Source organism: Pelodiscus sinensis, chromosome 2, assembly GCF_049634645.1.
Source record: "Pelodiscus sinensis isolate JC-2024 chromosome 2, ASM4963464v1, whole genome shotgun sequence".
Taxonomy (NCBI): Eukaryota; Metazoa; Chordata; order Testudines; family Trionychidae; genus Pelodiscus; species Pelodiscus sinensis.
Window position 1 is genome coordinate 236730247 of NC_134712.1, and position 23446 is coordinate 236753692.

The following is a 23446-nucleotide window of genomic DNA, read 5'->3' on the forward strand; positions in this document are numbered from 1 at the left end:
AAATTAAAATGTCATCTGTCATTTGTTTTCTTGGCTCTATACAAGTCACCTTTAGTTCACCCATTAAGACTACCACAATAAGGGAGGGAAATTCTCTCTTTATCAGCATTTTACAGCTATATTCCTGAATTATACATAACACTACTTAAAAAAAACTTTTAAGAATAAAATCTAAATTTAATGAATCTGAACTTATTCAACATCCCTCATAAAAAAGAGACCTATTGTATAAAGCAACAACACAGCAAGTGCAATTACTATTTTTTACTATTTAAATGCTACAATATTACATTTCTAGGCGAGTAATAAAGGGTTTCTGTGAAAGGCAAAGTTTCCTAAACTAAACAGAGATGGTGTTAATATCATAAAAAGTACAGGAATCTTTTGGTACAGTTTATCATCTGAATACATTCATCACTTCTAAATATGTAAAAAAAAACCTGTGAAGCAACTGTCACTTACTCTGTGTGGCCCTGAAAGACATTCACAGAATGGATAGAAGGATCTCTGAAATCCCACAGACGGAAGGTTGTATCACGTGATGATGTCACCACAAGACGTTGAGTGGGATGTGTACAACAATGGGTAAGCTCTTGGTCATGCCCTACAACCACAGATGAGAACATATAAGCTAACAAAAACATAAGACTTTTTATTTCCACAAACATTTGGAATGAAATGCTGATCCAACATAATTTTTGCAAAAAACAGTAACAAATAGTAACTGGTCTGGTAAAGTAATTAGCAATGTTACTGCTGTTGCAGACATTCAGAGCCATATTTGAAAGTTACAATGCAATGGTCATTTCATCTGACCATTAAGCAAGCCATATATTACTGCTACCTGAAGTAGCAGAGGCATGAAAAACAAAACAAAAGTACTAAGAAAAACTACTGTACTAAGTTTCAAAAATAATTGCTGAATGTTATAGGTTATACCATGTGCTCAAAGGAGAACAATTACTATGTTTAATAATTTCTTGAATGCTCTCTCATACATAAATGCTCCTCCTAGCTACCTTTTAGCTTTAAGTCCCTTCCTATCCCCAAAAAGACACATTACTCACCCAGAAGATTGAGATGCATGGAAGGAGTGATCGCTACGAAGAAACAAACCAGCAATCTTAAAAAGCTTTCATATAAGCAAAGAGATACCTGTCAGTGAATGGACAAGTTCAGATGTCTCCACATCATACAGATTCGCTGTCCTATCCCAGGAAGCTGTTACAGCTTGCTTCCCTCCAACGAGCCAGTCGGCTGCTATGACTACTCCTTGATGGCTTTTCAGGGAGCTTAAGGGAGCTCGGATAGTGGGACAGTCACTGGAACCATCTCCATCTCCGTCAGGTTCATCTTTATCTGAAAATTCAATTTCATCTTCTCCAGACATTTGCTGTTAATCACAAGAGTATACATGTGAACAATTTTTATATTTATTAATAGGAAGTTGCACTTCAACCTCCCCACCCCACCCCAAAAAAAACACACACACACACACACAAACAGCTGTATAAGCAAAACTCCTTTTGCTGGTATGCTATGTTATTTGGGGAAGTGGTTTAAACACAGTATTCCTTTTGCTGGAAGTTGTATCTCCACTAAGGAGCTCTGCCGGTATAACTATACCAGTACAGCTATTCTGGCCAAGCCTTTGGGGTATAGGTTATACCCCTGGATAATGCATTGTATTTTGCTAAATCTATATATTATGACTAAGCACAGAATAATTAAGTTAAATAGCATTTACAGCACTAATGAGAGGATGTAGGGTGAAGCACAGGGTTTGAAGGCTCATATGTGTACAGTCGGAGAGATGTACAGGGCAAAAGGAGGAGAAAAGATGATGTGAAGTCGAAGGCAGAGGTCTAAGGAGGATGCATCAGGTCAGACAACATAGACCTTACCCCTCCCCATTTTTTATTCCACATGTCCTGTCTACAGCTACTGTTTAGGATCCTGGTGACCCCCTCTGGACCAAGGAACTGCTGCTCCCTTTCCCATCTCACAACACTTTCTGTACCTTGTCCCAGCTACAAATCAGAGCCTCCTGTATTCACCAGTACCACGAACTGCTAAGTCCTCTGAATTCATCAGCACAACAGGGTGTACCAACCCGCACTGTCCTCAAAGACTGAACCAGGGCTACCTGACAGAGCCCCACCCCCCCAGACCTGTTGAGCATGCTCCAACTGGAGGACAGGTATAAAAGCTAGTGGAGCAGCTCAGTCAGGGCTGACCACCACAGAGGAAGGAGCTGCAGTCTGAGTTGTACAGGAAGAGCCATGGAGGGACCGAACTGCAGAGGCCAGTGAGTGGGGAATGGCCAGGGAAGCACTCAAACAAGAAGAAACTGGAGAAGAAACCAACAGTACGGTAGGAAGTAGCCCAGAGTTGGGAGGTAAAACTCCCAAGAGCTTAGCATGTTTCCAGTGGGCTCCCAAATTAAGCTAATGGTAGGACACACCCACCACTAATAGCCCTGGGTTGAGACCTGGTAGAGAGGATAGGTCTGTGTTCCCTAGCTCAAATCCCATTAACCCCCAATCACTACAGCTATGATTAATGACTCTGACCACTAGACCTTACTGCCCTGGGAACTGGGAGCAACTGTTACTGACTCTGGCTATTAGGCATCATTGCCTTAAGGGAAGAGTGCAATTATTGACTCGGGCCACTAGGCCCCTTTCGCCCTCCCCCACGGGAAGGGGATAGAAAGGACCCTGGATGCTGGGTCTCACTACCTTCTGAGAAGGGGTGTTATAGTGATTGGTCGCTAGACCCAGAGAGTGGAAGCATGCCTTGACCAGGGAGGTACTGCAATGGGAGTCTATTTCGGATTTTGCCTCGATCAAACAATCCATGATGGTGTTTAGAATGCCCAGAAGGTAGCAGGTACTTATAGTAATCCCATGTTTCAGACACCGCTTCCAGAGGGTAATAGCCACCATACATAGAACATGGGAGCATGCACCACCTTGCTGTTTATATAAAACATGCATGAGATGCTGTCAGTGTACTCTGACATGTCTACCTGACAATGCTGGGAGAAAATGGTGGCATACAAGTCTGATGGCTCTGAGCTCTAGAACATTTATGTGCAGGGTTTTCTCTGCTGGGGACCAAAGATTATGAGCTGTTGTGTTTGCCATTTGCATTCCCCATCCCATGAGGGAAGAGCCTGTAGTGACAAAGGGTTCTGGAGTTAGGAAAGCGATCCCTGTGCACAGATTTTTTTTTTATTTCATCCATGTCTATGAGTGGGAGTCAATCGTTACATAAAAACAAGCATCCTATAAGTATAGACATGAAAACCAATGGGAGTGGAGGCCCTGGGGGTCCAGAGGGAGTGTACCCCCCCATCTCCCTGGAAGGGGTCACAGCAGAGGCAGGCACCATCCCAGAGGTGAAGGGGTGGCCCCCCAGAAGACAGTGGGCACCCCAAGAGAGGGTTGCTGCACTAGAGTGGATGCTCTGAGAAAGGGCTGTCTCACTGCCACTGGAGTAGAGTAAGCTTCCCAAGAAGGGGCTGCCGCTCTGAAGAGAGGGGTCCTGCCCAGGGACAAACAGGCCAAGCATGGTCACGACCTGTGAGCCATGACAGCGTTGAATATGGCATGGGTGGTGGAAACCACGGGTGTGGTCCCCATGATGGGATAACCCTGCCCACTGGGAGTGTCAGACTGGCATGAGAAGATAGTACAGAGACCTCAGTGCCAGATGACAGTTGGGGTGAGAAAATTACATCCCCATCATCATCATTGGATGGTTCCATAGGCAACATGCAGTGTTTTGGTACCACTGTGGTGGGTGAAGCATCAGTACTGAGGAAAGGAGAACTGAACATGGTGCCATTGTTTCTGCACTGTAACCAGTACCGATATCAATGGCATCGCTGTTGCTGCCAATGTCTGCTCCAGTGCTGCGACAGGTACAGTGCCGACAGACGTTGCCACAGTGCAGATCCGGTGCAGTGCATTGCCAATAGTTCTCTGCACTAAGGTGGCATCGTTGTGATTGCTTAGTACCACGTAGGTTCCTGAGCTACGTGAAGCAGGCACACTCAGGCCTATGGCTTGGTACGGTTTCTATGCGCACTGTGCTTAATAGCATTGTGGTCGGAACCAGAGATGCCTGGCGAGTCATATGTACTCAAACGCGGTGCCGTTTTGGCCCTTGGTGATGGTTTCATACTTGTGCACTGTTTGGACGATTGTGCTTTGAGACATGGATGAGGCGAGTTTCCTGGGGGGGCTTCTTCCCTTTATCGATTCGGGAGGTTTTCAGCCTGTTCAGTACCTGGATCAGAGGCTGGATGTTAGGATTTCTCCAAAATGATCATTTTAAGGCAGAGATCTCTATCTCTGCAAATTCATGCTTTCAGCTTAGCAGAATGGTGGCAGTCCTGCTGGATATGGGATTTTCCCAAGGCATCGAACGCCTTTAGAGTGTTGTCAGATACAGGAATGGCGTCGTTGCAGCTCGAGCAGCATTTAAAACCCGATGAACCCGACATAGTTAACTGAAACTTAGTGGGAAAAATTCAGGGAGGAAAGATTTGGGGGGGGGGGGGGGGAGGAGCGGGGAGGGGGGAGAAAGGTCAATGAAGCAAGGAAACTAGAACTAACTACAGTAAATTTACGATAATCCGGCACCTTTAGGACCCAGGGGGTGCCAGATTATCAGATATGCCAGACTATCGGAAGGGGGCGCTATGAGGGGTCTGGGGTGGGGGGATGCCACCCCAGACCCCTCATAGCCCCCCCTTCCGTTAGTTCGGGTCTGCCCCAAGCATCCCTGATTCGGCTACTGCTGGTCAGTTTCACCCGGCAGCACCCCAGGTGCTCTTGGGGATGCCTGGGACAGAGCAGCTGGGGTGCTGCCGGGTTGGTCCCGCAGCGCTGAGGGACGGGCGCTACGGGACCAACCATGCAGCACTCCAGCTGCTCTTCCCCAGGCATCCCCAAGAGCAGCTGGGGTGCTGCCGGGTTGGTCCTGCAACCCCGAGGGGCAGCACTACGGGACCAACCCGGCGCACCCCAGCTGCTCTGCCCCCGGCTTCCCCGATTCAGCTGCTGGTCAGTTTCAGCGGGCTGAATCAGGGAAGCCGGGAACAGAGCAGCTCCAATTGTCCGGCAGCCAGAGCACTTCCGGGTTCCTGATGGTGCCAGACTATCAGGAATGCCGGAGCATTGGATGCCAGACCAATGGAGTTTTACTGTATAGCTACAGGATTGATGACAATGAATGAAGAACACTGCTGAGCTCCATCTCCAGCTGGGGACAGTAAGAAGGAACTGAAGGTAGGAAGCTGAGCGCCTCATTTGCTGTGCATGTGTAACCCACACACCTAGTGTGGTTACTGAGCAATGCAAGTGGTACCTAGACCACAACAACAGTTAAGACCAAGAGACCTCTACAGCATAGGCTGCAGGCCAGCTGGCTTTTAGCTCAGAGGCTCCTATACTCAGCTCCAGATCTCCCAGGTTCAAATACGCCCAGTGGCAGTTAAAACATGCGCTGCCTCTGCTCCTCTTCTCCCCCCGCCCCAAGCTATGCTGTGAAAAATCCAGCCTATGGCACTGGAACGCACTGACACTTGCTGTGGAGCACCCCAGGGACATCTCTCTTGGACATTTACTTGTAGTTTACATTGAGTAACTATACATTTACATGAAATACAATATCAGAAGGTCTCACCAGGCTTGTAAGTCCTTTGATATAAATATAGCCTAGTTTAAGCAGTAAAAGACTGGGCCCTAGAAACTCCAAAACTCTACTCTTCATTCCGTCAGTAATTTTCTTTTTGATGCTGAGAAAATCTACCTCTGTGCCAGAGGCCTGGTCTAAACTTAAAATTTAGGTCAACATAGTAGGGATGTATCAGAGGGGGTAGCCATGTTAGTCTGAATCTGCAAAAGCAACGAGGCATCCTGTGGCACCTTATAGGCTAACAGATTTATTGGCGCATAAGCTTTCATGGGCAAAGACACACTTCGTCAATTGCATGCCCGCGAAAGTTTATGCTCCAATAAATCTGTTAGTCTATAAGGTGCCACAGGACTCCTCGTCACTTTTATAGTAGGGATGTAAAGAGTTAACCAGTTACCTGGTAAGTATTAGCCTTATTGCTTTGTTTACTGGGATAGCCGATTAACTGGCGCCTATAGCACAGTGTGGCAGGGCCAGCCCAAGCGATGTGGTGGGCTTGGCTCAGCCTGGCCAGAGCAGGCCAGCCATGCTGGAGCAGCTTCCATACACGCTGCAGTGAGCTTGGTTAAGCCTGACTAGAACAGCCCATGCTGAGGGAGGTCCAGCTGGACTGGAGCAGCCCCCTGCTCATGGCACACCATGGGCAGTTGCACTCCCAGCCCACAGAATCCTGGTTAACCAGTTTAATGCAACCTTTAATCAGTTAACTTTATAAACAGGATTTTACATCCCTACAACATAGCTACATAGGTGAGGAATGTGGAAAAATACACACTCCTGAGCGATGTAGCTATGCCAACCTAACTCCCAATATAGACGCAACCAGATCAGTGGAAGAATGCTTCTGATTAGTCTTGTTGCCAATGCTCAGGAACATGGTCTTCCAACATTGATGGAAAAAAGCCCTTCTGGTCAATGAGTTTCACCTTGAGTTTGATAAATATTTCGACCCAATCTTTACCACTAGCTAAACTGACTGGAGAAAGAGCCTCTCTCTCTCTCTGAAAATCAAAAAGACTTGCATGGGAATTTATATTTTCCATGACAATGTGTATATGAGAAATCAGTGCAAAATTATTTTGCATTCAGATAACTGAAAATGGAAGGTTACAACAGAAATACTGTGTTAAATTCACATCCACTCATTTATTGACTAAGTCACAGATTACTTCACACAAATTCACTAGCAAAATAACCAGTTTAAACATACTTTTACACAGCTTTATTTCTTAATGTAGCAGCATTTGATTCAATAAGTCAAAGGGATTGATAAAAGGCTATGTGGTTAACAAATATCAGTAGAACACTAGCAATTTAGGCCGAAATTTCAGTTATTAAAAAAGGTTTTAAACCCTTTGAGAAGTATTTCCACATGTTACAAATGTTGGACTGAAGCATTTCTTTACAGTGTTTATAACCAAAACATTACGTCACAAGTGTATGAGAATCTAAGTCTCACACATCTAAACCCTACTGTGCCATTATCACACTAATAATTCCTAAAGACTTTAGCCTCCAAAAATAGACTGGATGTTAGCTGTAATCTATGTGCAGGACAGAGGTTATCAGAGTGGGCCTGCTTGAAATCCAGAAATACTAGTATAGGCAGTCCACGACTTACACAGATCCGACTTATGTCGGATCCGCAGTTACGAACGCGGCTTTTCTCGCCCCGGAGGACACGGACTGCGGAACCTCGCGGTCCTGCCGCCCGTGTACTCCGGGGCGAGAAAAGCTGCTCCGCGTCTACCTGGTCTGCAGACCAGGAAGACGCGGAGCAAAGCCGCGGAGCACGCCCGCAGGGGGACAGCTCAAGCGCGCCCAGGCTGTCCTGCTGCGGGCGTGCTCCAAGGCTTTGCTCCCCGTCTGCCTGGTCTGACCAGCAGACCAGGGAGATGGGGAGCAAAGCCTCGGAGCACGCCAGCAGTGGGACAGCATGGTGCGCCTGGACTCTCCCGCTGCCCGCGTGCTCTGCGGCTTTGCTCCGTGTCTCCCAGGTCAGCAGACCAGGGAGACGGAGCAAAGCCGTGGAGGACTTGGGCGTCCCCACCCCCGTCTCCCTGGTCTGCTGGGGAGGGGGGTGCAGCTAGTGCCCCCCCTCAGCAGACCAGGCTTTTCTTGCCTACCCCTGGGGTAGAGCAGCTGGGGACTGCCGGGTTGGTCCCGCAGCGCTGCTCTGGACCAACCTGGCAGCACCCCAGCTGCTCTGCCCCAGGCTTCCTGGAATCAGCCGCTGATCAGTTTCAGCAGCAGCTGACTTGGGGACGCCTGGGTTTCTTAAGTTGAATCTGTATGTAAGTCAGAACTGGCGTCCAGAGTCAGCCGCGGTTGAAACTGATCAGTTTCAGCAGCGGCTAATGCCAGTTCCGACTTACATACAGATTCAACTTAAGAACAAACCTACAGTCCCTATCTTGTAGGTAACCCGGGGACTGCCTGTATCATAAACCAGAAAAATGGGTAAAAATACCTCATACAATGGAAGACCAGATCTTTAAGTTATACATACAAAAAAAAATCTAGAGTTTCTTGTGTGATATATCTATTTATCAATATTTAGCTAAGATAAAGCTAAATCCTAAATATCAGTTTATTATTCACACTAGTTAAGACTGATACATATGAGCCACAACATTTTTTTAAACATAGTTAGAGGAGCACCCAACTTTAATCTTGGTGTGTCTAGACTACACAGTTTTTTCAAAAGAAAATAGCCTTTTTTCGAAAAAACTTCTTGGTGAGTCTAGACTGCAGACGTGTTCTTTCTAAAGTAAATCGAAAGAATGCGGCAGTTTTTATGAGGAATAATGCATTTTTTCTAAAGTACTCTTTCAAAAAAAAGGAGCTATTGAATGCAAAATGTGTTTTATCAAAAGAGAGCGTCTATACTCTTTTTCGAAAAAGCGCTTTCTTTCGAAAGAGGCTAGTAGTCTAGACGTAGCCACATTATATACAATTTTATTAACAGCTATATTTTGGATTACAATGCAAAATGTTGCTTGTCACTTTTCTTCTTAACTACATAATGATCTTTATTTGAAAAAATCAATTAAGTCAACTGCACTTTCAGATTCAGTGCTGTAATATATATGGCTTGGAAACACTAAAGAAAGTTTTTTATTAAAGACCATAGAAATTGATCTATGGATCACAGATTTTTGTATCTTTTTCCACAAGTATAACATTTGGACCAAATTTGAGTTGAAAATGTCCCTTTAAATAGAGGGGTCTATTACACTTCCAAGTCTAATGCCACTTAAAGTGGATCAAGTTGCCCAAGGATCAATTTTTGGTCTGTATAAGTTTATTGCTTACATTGCAGTCTGTTGTTGGCTGAGGCATGGGCAACTGTACCATATATCTCCAAATGTGAGCCGTCTGGTCTCCAGATGCTGCACAGAAATAAACTGGATAAGTATATTTCCATAAACACAATACAGAAAAGATTTTCTTTTCACATTTTGGCTATGCTACATAAATACTTTTTTTTTCCTAGCAAATTTTGGTAAGATTCAACATAAATAGCAGTTTTTCTCACTTGACAGTTGGCTGAGAACATAATAATTAATTAAACAAAACAGGAGAAGTCATCCAACTGACTTACTCCTAAAATGAAAACATTCACTTTCTTTTAGGGAAAACTGTTGAAAACAGTATATACTTGAATATTCTATTATTGGTCATCAGTTCCATATCACTAGTATGTAATTAGCAAATTTGAAAATGGATTTTATATTAGTAAAACAATTCATGTTGCGTCCTCAATGTTTTAGGAAATAAAAAAGAATTTCCTTCCCATCTTCTTTCCCACTGTCATTCTTGGATCAATCAAGGTTTTTAGCATCAGATTAAAAAAAAAATGAAGTTTAACTATAAGGAGAATCCAAACCAACAAATGTGAACAAATATGTTTCTAACTTAATGTGGAATCAAATTTTGTAAAGCTATGGACCTCCTTTTTGCTACATAAAGGAAGCCTAAATGTCTATAGCATATGTCAATTAGAAACAATAGCCACTCTTTGCATAAGGATAGCTTTCATACACATATGGCCTATACAAGGTATAATCCATAAATATTTCAAGTTTAGGCGAAGGCGAACAGGATACTGTGGGATCTGCAGTCCATCTATGTAATTTAAAAAAAAGCGTACAGGATGTTCCCTGGTACTACCCCTCTGAGATAATATGAAGTGAGATGACTCGAGGCTCTTAGTAGGATCTCCAGCACATCTGGTTGGATCTGGTAGATCTAGAAGCAGAGTATTTTCTCCTTTGGCCATACAGTGAAATGCTAGATGGAGGAGGACTGTTGTAAACCAGGGTACAATCAACATTGGCATTATAACTGATGATTTCCTACTTTCAACATTCTGGGGTTTGTTTTTTTAATTATAAATTTGCTTTACCATAGAGGATAGTGTGGAAATAGAGGCTAAGAGCTTTTCTATTTTTCTGCATCCTGTATCTCAAAAGCACCTTGTTTCAACAATTTCAAATTAAATAGAAGAAACTCAGCTTAGGCTTTTGGAAAAGGGAAAATGAGGTTTATAACTGGTACAGTACTTCAATCTTATTGATGTTACTAAACCTATGCCAAATTCATGACCATGAAAAAAACCCACACTTCACAGACGGCGAACTCTCTTTCATGAAATCTAGTCTTTTGTGTCCTTTTACCTTATACTATGCAGATTTCATGGGAGACTAGTATTTCTGAAAGTTGGGGGTCTGACCCCAAAAGAATGTTACAGGAGGTTTATAAGTTTATTGTATGGGGATTATGGCCTTTCCACGCTTAATTCTGCTCTGCCTTCAAAGTTTAGTAGCTGGAAAACTGGTTGCTGCCCAGGTGCCCAACTCTGAAGGCAGCACTGCCACCAACAGCACAAAACTAGTATGTAGCAACGTGTCTCATGCCGCCAAAACAATAACCTAGCAAATCCCCTTCACATGCACATAACCTGCCTTTAGGTTAGGAATGCTACAATTACAACACTGAAATTTCAGATTTAAGTATTTGAAATTATGAAATTTAAGATTTGTAAAACTCTGAGCCCATGACATGAATCAATATGGACCATCAATTTGGTAGGGCACTACATATTATGTAACTGTAAGCTTGAAGAAATTCAACTATAAATGACAGAAAAAAGTGCCACAGAGTGCCTGGGAAGAAATATTCACTCCTAGATATGTACATGGTCCCCATAACCCCAGTATTTGCATACTTCTCAATCTTTTACATGTTTTTCCTAAGTACCTCAATTATGTCTAATTACATATGGGGAAGTGAGGCACAGAGTCAAAATAACTAAGACAAACTAAGTAAGTTGCCCAAGGTCACACAGGCAGCAAAGCAAATCAGGCACGAATCTCAGTCTCCTGAAACCTAAAGCTAGTACCTTATTGTGGAACATTCACCACATCTTAGGGATTTGAACACAAAGCTGTACTAATGATTATGGCCCATGAAAAAGTTTTCATGATCATGAGGTACATCAGCCACTATAGACACACTATTATTCTGTTAGTGTCCTTTGAAGTCTATAGTTCCTCATTAATTTTAAAAAGTGCCATTACAGTTTTCTTTATTTGAAGTAAATTAGAATAGAAAATAAAAATGTAAAACGGTAATGTGATATTTATTATTCCCATCTACACCCAAAGAACTGCTAGATATTTCCCAAATCACAAAAAAATATGATCCCTGCACCAAAAATTAACAAACAGTAGGGAATTAGAAAGGGAAAGGTGATGATAATATCGGCTACTCAGCAAGGGCTAACACATGGTATTACAGTAAAAGAATGGTTTGTTTTTAGTTTATGATCAGAACAAATAATGCATGAAACAAAAATTCTACATACCTGTAAGAGCTACTTGCTCCGTTGGATGGAACTTTATAGAATTTACTGCATAAAACAAAACCAATTTTTAGGCCAAACTTACAACAAAAAAAATCTTTTTTAGAAAAAAAGCCATCTTAAACTGTAAAACCCTCTGTAAAGTAGTGAAGTGTCAAATTTTATCCTGAGGGCTTGTGATATGATAAGGTGATAAGTAAGAGTCAACATGGATTTGTCAAAAACATGACAAACCAAAGTACAAGTTTTTTTTAACACGGTAACAAATTGTATCCAAGTGAATATTATTAGATAATTTCAGCCAAAATAAATTTGCTATTTCCAAGAACAATACTAGGGAAAAAAGCTATTTTGTCCATGGTAAAAAATTCTGGCAACTGTCTTTAAGAAATGCTAGCACCCTCTGCTTTGGAGCAAAGACTTGCAGTTTTAAAAGGAGGTTACTGTTGTACCAAGAATATGCTATTTACTATTCCTGTGAAAATTCACCTATGCAACTTTAATTTGGCTACTTTGTGCATATGCAATATGATAATCTTTACATAATCACGCCCTACTATTTTCCCATATGATCTCTGTTTCATTCAGTGCACAGAACAGACCTGTTTTGGTAATCAATCAGCATTGTATGGTAGAGTACACCAGGGCTACTCAACTTTGGAAGCCCCGAGGGCCAGAATGATTCTCACAGTACATGCCAAGGGCCGCAACTTAAGTATGGTTGCATATACATGCAAATATAAATGCAAATATATGCAAATAGCTTCACAATTACAGGCATGAATACGATTAAGGAAAGACTACAGAACCACAGGCCCCATTTAAGTCAGTTCTGCTGATATTAATAAAATGTAATATTTACCCAATTTCCACCCATATAACAGCGCTTTTAATGAGCAATGAGTGTCCAGAAATTTAACTACAAAAACGTATATTAACTGAAGACTGTTATATTGCCTACTTCATTGTTTTGGCTTCACAACAGTCCAGGAACTTAACTATTAAAATTACAAAAACTACTAAATTTAACTACTAAAACACATATCATCATGTGTTTATCCAAAACGCGTTTCCTATTTGTACCATTTTTAATCAATAGTAAAATTAATCAATGGCAGGGGGAGAGATAGCTCAGTGGTTTGAGCATTGGCCTGCTAAACCCAGGGTTGTGAGTTCAATCCTTGCAGAGGCCATTTGGGGCTAAAATTTGTCAGGGATGGTACTTGGTCCTGCTGTGAAGGCTGGGGACTGGACTTAATGACCTTTCAAGGTCCCTTCCAGTTCTAGGAGATAGGCAATCTCCATTATTAATGCTTCTTACTAAAAGAAAATTGTATACCAATGTTTTTGGTGTTTAGCTAGAAGCTTCAGGTTGTGCATTTTTGGAGTGATTTTACTCAGGAAAAAACATTTCCAAGCCAGAGTGCTCCAACCTGCAGTGGGCAGGGAGCTGGGCGAGTCAGGCCAGACATGAGAGGCCCCATCCTGGATTCCCAGCAGGGCTGATGTCCCCAAGTGGAAGTCCATCGCTCCCTGTGGTATAGAGGCAGGGCTGCCTGGCCACAGCACTGGACCCAAACATGGCCAGTGTGAGCCAGTCAACACTACTCAGCCTCTGCCCACTAGGCTAAGCAGCTAGCACTGCCCATAATGCCCTGGCACTCCCAGCACCTCCTCCCTGGCAACTAGAAACGCCGACACCATGTATCCATCTGTTACAGCCAGACCGTCTGCTTGCATCTTTCAATGCTCAACCCCACCTAGGAGACGCTTTGCTGTTATGAGCATGTTCCCCAGTGGAGGCCATGTTCAAAGGATCCACTCGCAGGCTACGCGTTGAGCCCCGTGTAAACCCAAACCCAGTGATTCTCAAACTTTTTGCTCCATGGCTCAATATAAACCTTTCCGCAGACCACCAGTTGCTAATGGAAACTCACTGTTAATTACATAATTATACTCACACATTTTGCTAGTGCTGCAGATAGGGAGAATGGTTTAATTTAAATTATTAAACAGATTAAGCATTTTAATTCTCTCATGTTAGTTTATCAAACTTCATTTTAAATAAAATAAAATATTAATTTATGTCCAACACAAAAGATTTCAATTATTGTTTATGTATGGAAGGTATGGAGATGCTTTTTTGTGTCAGGGGCCACTAACCTACAGAAAAATCAGTTGGGGATCACATAAGTCAGAAGCAAAAGAACTCCTTCAAAAAAAACCATCCCTCAATGATGTGGCCCCCAACTGAGACACCTCACTCCTCCGGTGTTCCCCATGGAGCGAGAGAAAGAGAAGGAACAGGGAGGACTGAGGTTCAGGGCTTCCCATAGGCCATATATACTTTTCTGGGGTTCTGGAGTTAGGGATTTTTATGGACCCCCTTAAGCTCTGGGGTGGGGACAAAAATGAGGGGTCCAGTGTGCAGAACAGGGCTGCCAGTGGTTGGAATAGGGATGGGGTACAGGATCTGGGAGGTAGGTGGGATGCAGAAGGAGATGAGGGTGTAAAGTCTGGGCAGGAGATAAGGGACAGAAGCAGGCTGGGAGTAGGGCGTCTGGTCAGGGGGAGTGAGCAGGAGCAAGGGTGCTAGGATCAACCATGGATGCAAGAGCAGATAGGTGTCTGGCCATGGGGGAGGGTGTAAGAGCAGGGGAGGGTGCAAGAGCAGGCTGTGGGTAGGGTGTGTGGCAAGGAAGGAGGGTGCAGGAGCAGAGGTGGCAGCGTGTCTGGCCACAGACAGGGAGATCAGGGAAAGAAGTGCCTGGGACTAAAGCTGGGGGGGCAGAGTGGCTGAGGGGGTTCAGGGAGATGGTGGACAGGGTGCCCCTGGGGACAGGGCTGGGGTCAAGGTAGTGCAGGGTGGCTCAGGGAAATGGAGGTGCAGAGGGCAGGGAGGCTGGGTGTGGCAAGGCGGGGGTGGGCAGGTAGGTGACCCCAGGGTGTCCAGCCCTGCAGGGGATGGGGTACCACGGGGTCCAGTCCACGGTGCCCTCGGGGCTGAACCATCGTTCAGGTCCTCCCCCCATACTTCCCATGGGTGCAAAGCAGTGTTCCCTCTAACATTTTCTATCCTTGGGCAGGATGAATTTTCTTTTGGGTGGGTTAAATTTTCTTATGTGCACCACCAATATTGAGGTAGTGTGTCAATATACACCACCAATACAAACAAAACACACACAATATATACATATATTTTAAGCAACCCATACGTGTGCAATAAAATATATTAAAACAAGACACCTGTTACTAGTGTCTGTGAGGTACCCTTACTGACTACAGAGGTGCTGTACAAAGGTAAGGAAGTAGCCTTCTTCCACAGGAGGAAATTGGGGCCCCAGAACAAATTAACACATTGCTTCAGGGTTTGTAAACTTTTGCATGTTTCAAAGAGCTTGCAAATAAGTCCTGCACTACCTTAGTACTATTCACTGTTCTTTTCAGCTGCAGACACAGCTACCCCTCTGAAACTGTTAGTGGCTTAAGATAAGAAAGAAAAGATTCTTTTAACACCTATCTGCAAACTTTGTTTGAAATCTTCAGAGGGGTAGCCCAGTTAGTCTGTACAGGATAAACTTAAAAACAACAAATAGTCTGGTAGCACTTTAAAGACATGATACCATCTACATGTTTTGTTAGTCTTTAAAGTGCTACCAGACTATTTGTTGTTTAAGTTTGTTTGAAATGTAATCATGCAAATATCCTCTTAGCACAAACACACACACACCAAGCTTCCCTCCACTCCTCCAAACCAGTCTAACAGAGGCCTCAGTGAGTCAGACACCCCAAACAAACTACCCCGACTCCACCTCATAACAGATGCCAGCACTTAATTACTCCCACACCTACTCCATGCAGTCAGCCCCTTTACCTCCCCATGCCCAGCCCAGGAGGATTAAAGAGACAGACTGCTGGGTCTCTGCCTCTCTCTCCTCCACAGATGGGACTCTCCCCAAGCCAATTAATTACTCCCTTACTCCCTTCTCCCAGCCACTCATTCCCTGCTTACCTGCTGATACTCTTCTATGAGGCAGGCAGCATTTAGCTGTTGTTTACAGAGGCCAGTCCCTGCCCATCAGCTGATCCCTCTGGCAGCTCAGGGAACTATGTACAGCTGAGACCGCACAGCTTAAAGGGAACTTTAGTGCAAAGCCCTGAAGGGCCCCGAATCCCCATCTTCCTCCTTCATGTTCAGAGTCTTCAGTCCCAGCGCTGCCTCCTCTCACTGCTGTGGGCCGCACAGCTCAACCTGCTGCCAGGGAAGTGAGGGAGCGCCTGCCGCTCACACCAGTACAGCCTGCCCAGCCATGCCAAGCCCCGCTCATCCCAACCTGCTGCCTGCCCCGCAGGACCAACCCAAAGAGCACTGCTCTTACCCCAGGTGGCAGCTCCTCCACAAGGAGGAGGTGAGTTTGCTTCACCTCCCCACCTGCCCGTCAGAGCTGCTTTTGCAGCCTCCCGGCTGTGGCCAACTGCCAGGCTTCAGAAGCAGCGCGGGCTCCCCTCTGCATGAAGAAGGGAGGGTGAGCTCCTGCCGCGGATTCCGCACTTTGAGATCCACTGCCCAAACTGGGCTGCAAACAAATGTATTGAGAAGCCCTGTCTTGAGTAGCCCTGATGTACACTATTTTCTGTGGGTTCTGTAAAATGTAGATCTCCTTATCAACACAGGATTGTAAAAATAAATTTATGCTTGTGCGACATTCATATTAGCCCATGAATAAATTAGTAATTCTGTTTTCAAAGCAGAATTTGAATTCCATGATGTAAGGTGAAGCATGAGGACACACTGAACAATAAGAAAAAAATATACTGAAGTGAGCATTATAAACCATACACACTTAAGGCAGAAGGGTCCAGTGGAAAAATCTACATGTGATTATCTAATTAAATGCTTATCATAATTCCTATGTATCAGGTTGCCAAATTAAGTTTGCACAGGCCATCATGATTCTAGCATATTCTACCTTTGGCTTCTTAAATTTGGCAATCTCAAAGGTATTTTTAAAGGTTCTTATCTGTATAATCTGTTTTATGCTCAACAGTGATAGAAATGTCTTATAGGTTAATTTTAAAGAGGAGCACTCAAAAAACATCTTTGAATGACAAAGATTAGAATAGCTTCACAATGGAGTCTACCAATAGAGTTGGGGAACTTTTATAAAGGAAGCAATTATTGATTGATTTATATTTAGAAAGATTGATATATTTATACACCCCCCCCCCCCCAATCCAAGCATCTTTTTATACTCTTACCTGATCCAACATGCCCTACATATTTGACAAGGCTCTTGCCTGTTTCTATACTCCACAGCAAGGCAGTATGGTCTACAAAGGTTAAAGCAGAAATATTTGTAAACAATTCAGGTATACGCAACATTTTTATATTTTAACTATTATATAAGCAGATTGGTGCCTCTCGGTGTAAAGCAAGATTCCTAGCACGACAAATGGAAACAGTTTCAACTAAGTTATTTAAAGGAGAAGTACATTGTATTTTCAAAGTTTCCATGCACTGCAACTTGAAAAACAATGGTTATTATCAATTATAAAATGTAGCAGGAAGCTGCTACTTTAAATAAATTTAGTTTGAGAAGTTTTGGAAGACAAGTTTTACTTCTAGAATGTATTTTCTGTTTCTTAGTAAAAGATGAATGAAACTACGTAGCCATCAGTTTTAGGATGATTTTATGGCATTAAAAACACTTCACACCTTAAGTGCTGACAAAAGAACACCACATCAACTTAAAGCTGAACCCACAAGAGAGTTGCTTCATTCACTCAAGAAGGCTTCTCAAAAAAGTTTTCAGTATACCTTGAAAGCAATGATGGTTCTTCTAGATGTGGATTTCTGTGGGTGCTCCACTCAGGTGTTGGTGCGATCTCATGCTGGCCATTGGAGATTTTTAGCCTAGCAGTGTCTTTCCACATCACACATGAGCAGTCATTGTCTCACACTATTTTCATCTGTTAGCTGCATGTGTGACATAGTTCCCCTCTCTTCATTTTCTACTGGAAATCCTTTAATGGACTCCAAACTAGAGAGGAGGAAGGGAGGGTAGTAGAGACCCACAGGGACACGCATCTTGAAGAACCATCATTAGTGCACAAGGTAACTTCCTCTTCTCCATCGCAGTGATGTCAGCGCTAATGGCAGGGGTGAAACTTGTTTGGTGAGGCTGTGCCAACTGGGGATGTAAACTGAGGCCAACCATGCCTGTAAACATCATGTGTGGAATCTGGCAAGGCATATCACGAAAGTGGTGGTTGCCAAGTGACCTAGGATCTGGAGATACGTGCTAAGAGTTGCAACAACGCTTACAAATACTGTTTATTATTTGACAGTGCTGTGTCTCCTTAGAAGCCTCACAATACAGATAAAACAATGAATAATAGGTTATTCCCAATGTAGGTAGGGGACTCCCTATCTTGCTTAGAGCCAATGAAATGGCTCTGTGGTGCTCCCTCCCTTAAAGCTCCTGGAATAGGGGTATTCTGAAGGAAAACTACAGCAGCGCTGCTGTGTGATTATTCTTGGCCTCCTATGACTTCTATGCTACTGTGGACAGTGCAGATTTAGAGAAGCCTTAAGGCTAATCTAAAATATTGAAAACTTTGCACTATTCATTTTCTTGTTATTTAACTTCATATTAAATAAACATTTAAAGCCATGCACCTTGTTAACTATTCCTTGTTCCAGTATTCTTTCTTCCATTTGTGTGTGAGTGTGAGTGTAAGAGAAAGAATGAATAACTTGGGTGCCACAATGGCACCCGTCGAAACAAGTGCGCATGACCTCAATATTCATGCACAAGACAAAACTCACTCCACTCACGGATGGAAAAATCTTAGAGGGAACACTGGTGTGCACTGGTTCTGTAGGGAGGTCGCTCAGGTCTCCTTCAAATTGTTACTTCAGTGTCGCCCACTAATGGGCGGATGACTGTATGTGATGGGCTCTTGTCCTGTTAGGCCGCTGTTTCGATCTATGATCAAATGATCGCTGATAAGAGATATTCCTTGATCTCTGGGACAGAGTGTATCTCCTCTTATTGAGCCATCTGTACATACCTAACGTTCAAAGTGTTGTAGGCTTTGAACTTCTTCAGTTTTGGCTGCAAAGAGTTGATTCCTGTTAAAGGGCAGATCCTCTACTTTTGTCTGCAGTTCGCAAGGGATACCTGATTATTGCATCCATAAAGTGCGGGACTTTAGAGGTGCAACCTGTACAATTATATTATTAACGTAACTTTATAAGCTACCTAAAAGGACAGCTAGCCAAACAAATGCAATTAAATCGAGATCTAACATAAAAGACTCATGAAGTCATTCTCAAAGATAGAATGCAAGTAGGCTTTCAATTATGCTTTATATCTCATCATACCATTTAGGGGCCAAAGTTGCTGAATTTAAGACAGACATTATGAGAAATACTTGAAACAAAAAATTACCAGCAGATGCCGTCCCCAATACCACTGGCTGAGTTTTCGTGACACTGACATCCCAAATACCATCCCTGTGGCCAACATACTCCTTCACCAGCTGACAAATTGCCCTTGATGTTGTAGTTTTGAAACTGGATACAATCTATAATAGCAAAGAGAACAACTTATTTTTCCTATCAATCTGAAGATAAATGTTAATTCACCCCAAAAAAGGCACTATGCCCAGCCTTTAACAACATAGATAGCTGATTTTTAAAAAAAGTTCTTGTTTTTCTTACAGTTCATTATTTACCAAGAGTTTCTTGACCTTTAAGTGCAGAAAAATCAATCTTCTGATGAATATGCTCTAGATATTCTTATCCAGACAAAAGGACACATTTTGTCCTTTGACAGAATAATGCAACACCATAAGCTTGCACTGGCCTATTCTTTCCCTTCTGTTTCATTGTCTATGCTTTCCATTCTGTTTGGTAGCAGATCCTTGGTTATCAGAATTTTCCTTCACCTTTCCACAAACCGTTAGGGGTCCGACAGTTTGAGAAGAGCTTGTATTTTGCTCTCTGATGTAAACTATATTGTGTTATGTAGGTTTGGGAAATTTTGTTTTCTATACAATATGTATAGCTACCAAAAATGTACTTAAAATATATAAAAAAAAGTTAATGCATTTTTCTTCAAAATTTCAGTTAACTTTAAGTTTATAGCATTTTCTTATTTACAAGAATAAACCAAGAAGCATATGAAGGCTGTTTCATTTGCACAATAATGAAGAATTCTGTCACAAAAGTGTCAAAAATTCAAAGGCTAACGAAGTTGTATCTGAACCATATACTGGTCACATTCCCTTAGATTCAATGTTGTTATAAAGAACTTTTTATTAAATCAAAGTTAGTATTAGTATTTAGATAAGCATTAATAAAACAACAAAGCAGAACATAACAGAACGGGGGGAGGGGGAGGGAATACCCATCTTACAGGAAAATAAATGATTATATTAGAGCAGAAATGCTCAACAGTGGTGACCCATTCATATTAGGTTATGTGAACTGGATAAATTCCAGATCAAACAAAAGTAGAATACAATTTGCCTTGCTGGAACGTGACAGACTTCCAGAGTATCCATGCTGAAACTAAGCATGTACAAACAGAAAATCCCCCCACAGAAAGGGGATCAAGACAAGCTTCATGCATCTATGCTTTGGGCCTCATTTAACAAGTACATTAAAAGGAAGAGGACACATCAAAGTTAGATATAAATTCTGTGAAAAATATATCCTGACAAAATTCCTAGCAGAATATGAACTAGTATTTTAAGTTATGTAGTCACTCACCAGTTAACTAAAACCCTAAAATGTCTTAACTTAAAAGTAAAGAGAATTTTAAATAATGAATTCTACATTTCAGCTACAATTTCCTCTATCAGAAAGTTTTACTCTGGAAAAACATTACTTAGAATGAAGTCCCATTAATCTGTGATGACTGAGCAAGAAAGAGACATGGCACTGAACTGTCATGTGATTAAAAAAAATTAAAATTGTTCCAGTAAAGAGAGAAGTATCAGAGGGGTAGCCGTGTTAGTCTGAATCTGCAAAAGCGATGAGGAGTCCTGTGGCACCTTATAGACTAACTGAAGTGTAGGAGCATAAGCTTTCGTGGGCAAAGACCCACTTCGTCAGATGACATGCATCTGACGAAGTGGGTCTTTGCCCACGAAAGCTTATGCTCCTACACTTCAGTTAGTCTATAAGGTGCCACAGGACTCCTCGTCGCTTTTCCAGTAAAGAGAGACGTCATAAAAATAGAGAAAATCTGGAAGAATACTGAGAAAGAAAATATTCCAATTTTGTTTTCATGTCAATCTTCTAATGATGTAATGATAAAGTCTTCTATAAAGTCAAAATTAAATTGTTAATAAACAAAGAACAGCCTGAAGTCCACAGAAGCAACAAATCACTTAAGGATGCATTTAAAAGGAAACACATAAATCCTCAAAAAACAAGATAAAGATTAGTAGTTAAACCATACTGCAGAATTCATCAAAAAACCTTCAAGACAACTTAAAAAGCAGCTTTCTGATTTAATATGCTCATTAGAACAAAACTGAGCCATGTATGCAAAGCAGAATAGTAGAAGTAAGTTACAGAAATAGGACTAACATACTAGGGATGTTAGCTATTAGGTAATTGAATAGTCATGTGACAACATGCAATTTTAGCAGTTACACAACTATTTGATAGTCCCTGGAGGCGGAGCTGGCAGCCAGTGCACTCCTGACCCCACTCCCTGGGAACTCCCTGCCACTTCACGCTGCTGCCTATCAGAGGCAGCAGTGCAGGTTGGCAGGCGGAGCCAGTCCGTGAGAGGAGCCAGTTTAAAAACTGGCTCTCCTCACAGATCAGCTACCTGTCCAAGCTCTCTCCAAGCTCCCCATGAACAGAGGCTGCTCCATAGGATGCGAAGCAGCCTCTGTCCACAGGGAGCTCAGGTCCGCCTCCTGTCCCCACCCCACATTGCTGACTCTGACAGAGGCAGGAGCGTAGGTGAGGCAGGCAGAACCAGCTTATAAGCCAGTTCCCAGCACGTGTTCCTGACTGCTCCTCACTCCCACGTCTCTGTAGGAAGCAGCAAGTGGTGAGGGCAGGTGAGTCTATGGAGTTGGCATATACGGTGGACTGGCTTGAAAGCCACTCTCCATGCATAGCAGCTCCAGCCTGTCCCCCTTGCCCTCTACACTGCTGCCTCTCTATCAGAGGGAGAAGGAGCACACGGATCTGACACTCGTGGGAAGCCTACTTAAAGACAGCTCCTCACAGGCTCCACTCCCTCCTATTGCTGCCTCTGATACAGAGGTAGTGGGGGGAATGCATGCAGTAGACAAGAATAACCGATAAGCCTAGGGTTTATCAGTTAATCATATAGATGACTACACGGTGAAATTCCTATAACATACCTCTCAACTGTTTATCAAATTTCCAATATTCTCATTCTTTTCCTCTCTCTCTCCCTCCCTCCCTGAAGATGCCATTACAAAGTAACCTGAGCAAAGTTGTTTTATCTTCAGTTTTGGGGAAAGATTCTGTCGATGTAAGTTACTACACATTTTCTTTTCACTTGTCACTGAAGTCTCTCTAGAACAGAGCTTCAGCAACATAGGCTTGTCAGGCTATATACTTAGAGAGACACCATACTTTTAACATCTGACATTTGCCTTCAGTTTTAACATCTTTTTTAGTAGGCATTGCTACATTTTTCTGCTGGAAACATCCTTAAGTTACTTCCTCTTTGAAAGTAAGAATTCTGTAAAAACATGATGCCCAGAGGGAAGAGCTAGTTACTGACCTTGTAATTCTGCTTCTCTGAAAAAGTCATCTGGCAGGAATATTCACTGGCCCACTTTCCACAGTTCTGATAGGTTTGTTTTAGATGGTGTTTATGTTTGAATTCCATGTCTGTTTACCATTTTAACACGATATTTTCTATACAAGAGTTTTTTGTGGATTGCCTTAATTTTTTGAAAGGAGGCTTTCCAGCTCATCACTACCATCAATTAAGGACTGTAATGTTCAAACACCGCAAATGACTATCCTCCGATTGGCATGTGGCCACCAGTGATGGTTGACTCACACCAAGCCACTGTTACTTTCTTAATGATAAAAAAAATCTTTTTAAACCAAACCTGGGCAGTTTTCACTGTGTCACAATAGGGAGCAAAAATTCAGAAGTAAGAATTCTGTACCAAATATTATCTTTAAAGGAGAGATAACAAATCTAATTGTTGTCCTTTGCAGGTTAGATAGACATCTATCAGGGATGATCTAGATCAGTGTTTCCCAATGGTGTTCTGCAGAACCCCAGGGTTCCACAAAGTGACAATAAGGGTTCCGCAAGAAAATTCCATTACAACAACATTTCATGACTTAAAATAATAATAATAATTAACATTGTGATTTTTGTTTTTAAAGATGCAATTAAACTAAATGTTGATCTCATGACCTTGTTTAGCATTTATTTATTATTATCCTTCCTTATCTGTGGTCTACTTTTTCAGCTCCATACCTTAGACTGTTATGAGGGGTGCCGCAAAATTCCTTCGAGTTTAAAAGGGTTCCGTGGCCAAATAAAATGGGGAAACTCTGATCTAGATGATGGTTGGTCCTGCCATAAGGGCAGGGGACTGGACTTGATGAACTCTCAAGGTCCTTTCCAAGTTTTAGTATTCTACTTGGATACTTTCCTCACCTCAAAACCACAGCTTTATTTACTGCAATATTTTACTCCTCCTCCCACCCTCATGAACTACACTTCACGGAGGAAGCAAAAAAGCTGTTCAAACACCACTGACTAGTAAAAAAGGGATTTTCAAAAGGTGGATATCAAAATGGCATTTAACTACACTACAGCATTAAGCGGAAAGAACAAAAAA

At 42.6% G+C, this 23446-nt stretch overlaps 1 protein-coding gene across 3 annotated transcripts in view; it reads right to left on the reverse strand.

Moving 5' to 3' along the window:
• The window catches only part of WDR37 (WD repeat domain 37), a 93577-nt gene that overhangs the window by 37843 nt on the left and 32288 nt on the right, over positions 1 to 23446 (reverse strand). For all 3 annotated transcript variants that reach the window (XM_006111890.4, XM_006111891.4, XM_075922712.1), the window contains 6 exons: positions 19030 to 19165; positions 16835 to 16906; positions 11579 to 11623; positions 9025 to 9101; positions 1156 to 1393; positions 463 to 604 (listed from right to left, as the gene is read on the reverse strand). In XM_006111890.4, coding sequence (XP_006111952.1) covers positions 463 to 604; positions 1156 to 1393; positions 9025 to 9101; positions 11579 to 11623; positions 16835 to 16906; positions 19030 to 19165 — 710 coding nt within the window. The remainder of the gene's footprint in view (positions 1 to 462; positions 605 to 1155; positions 1394 to 9024; positions 9102 to 11578; positions 11624 to 16834; positions 16907 to 19029; positions 19166 to 23446) is intronic.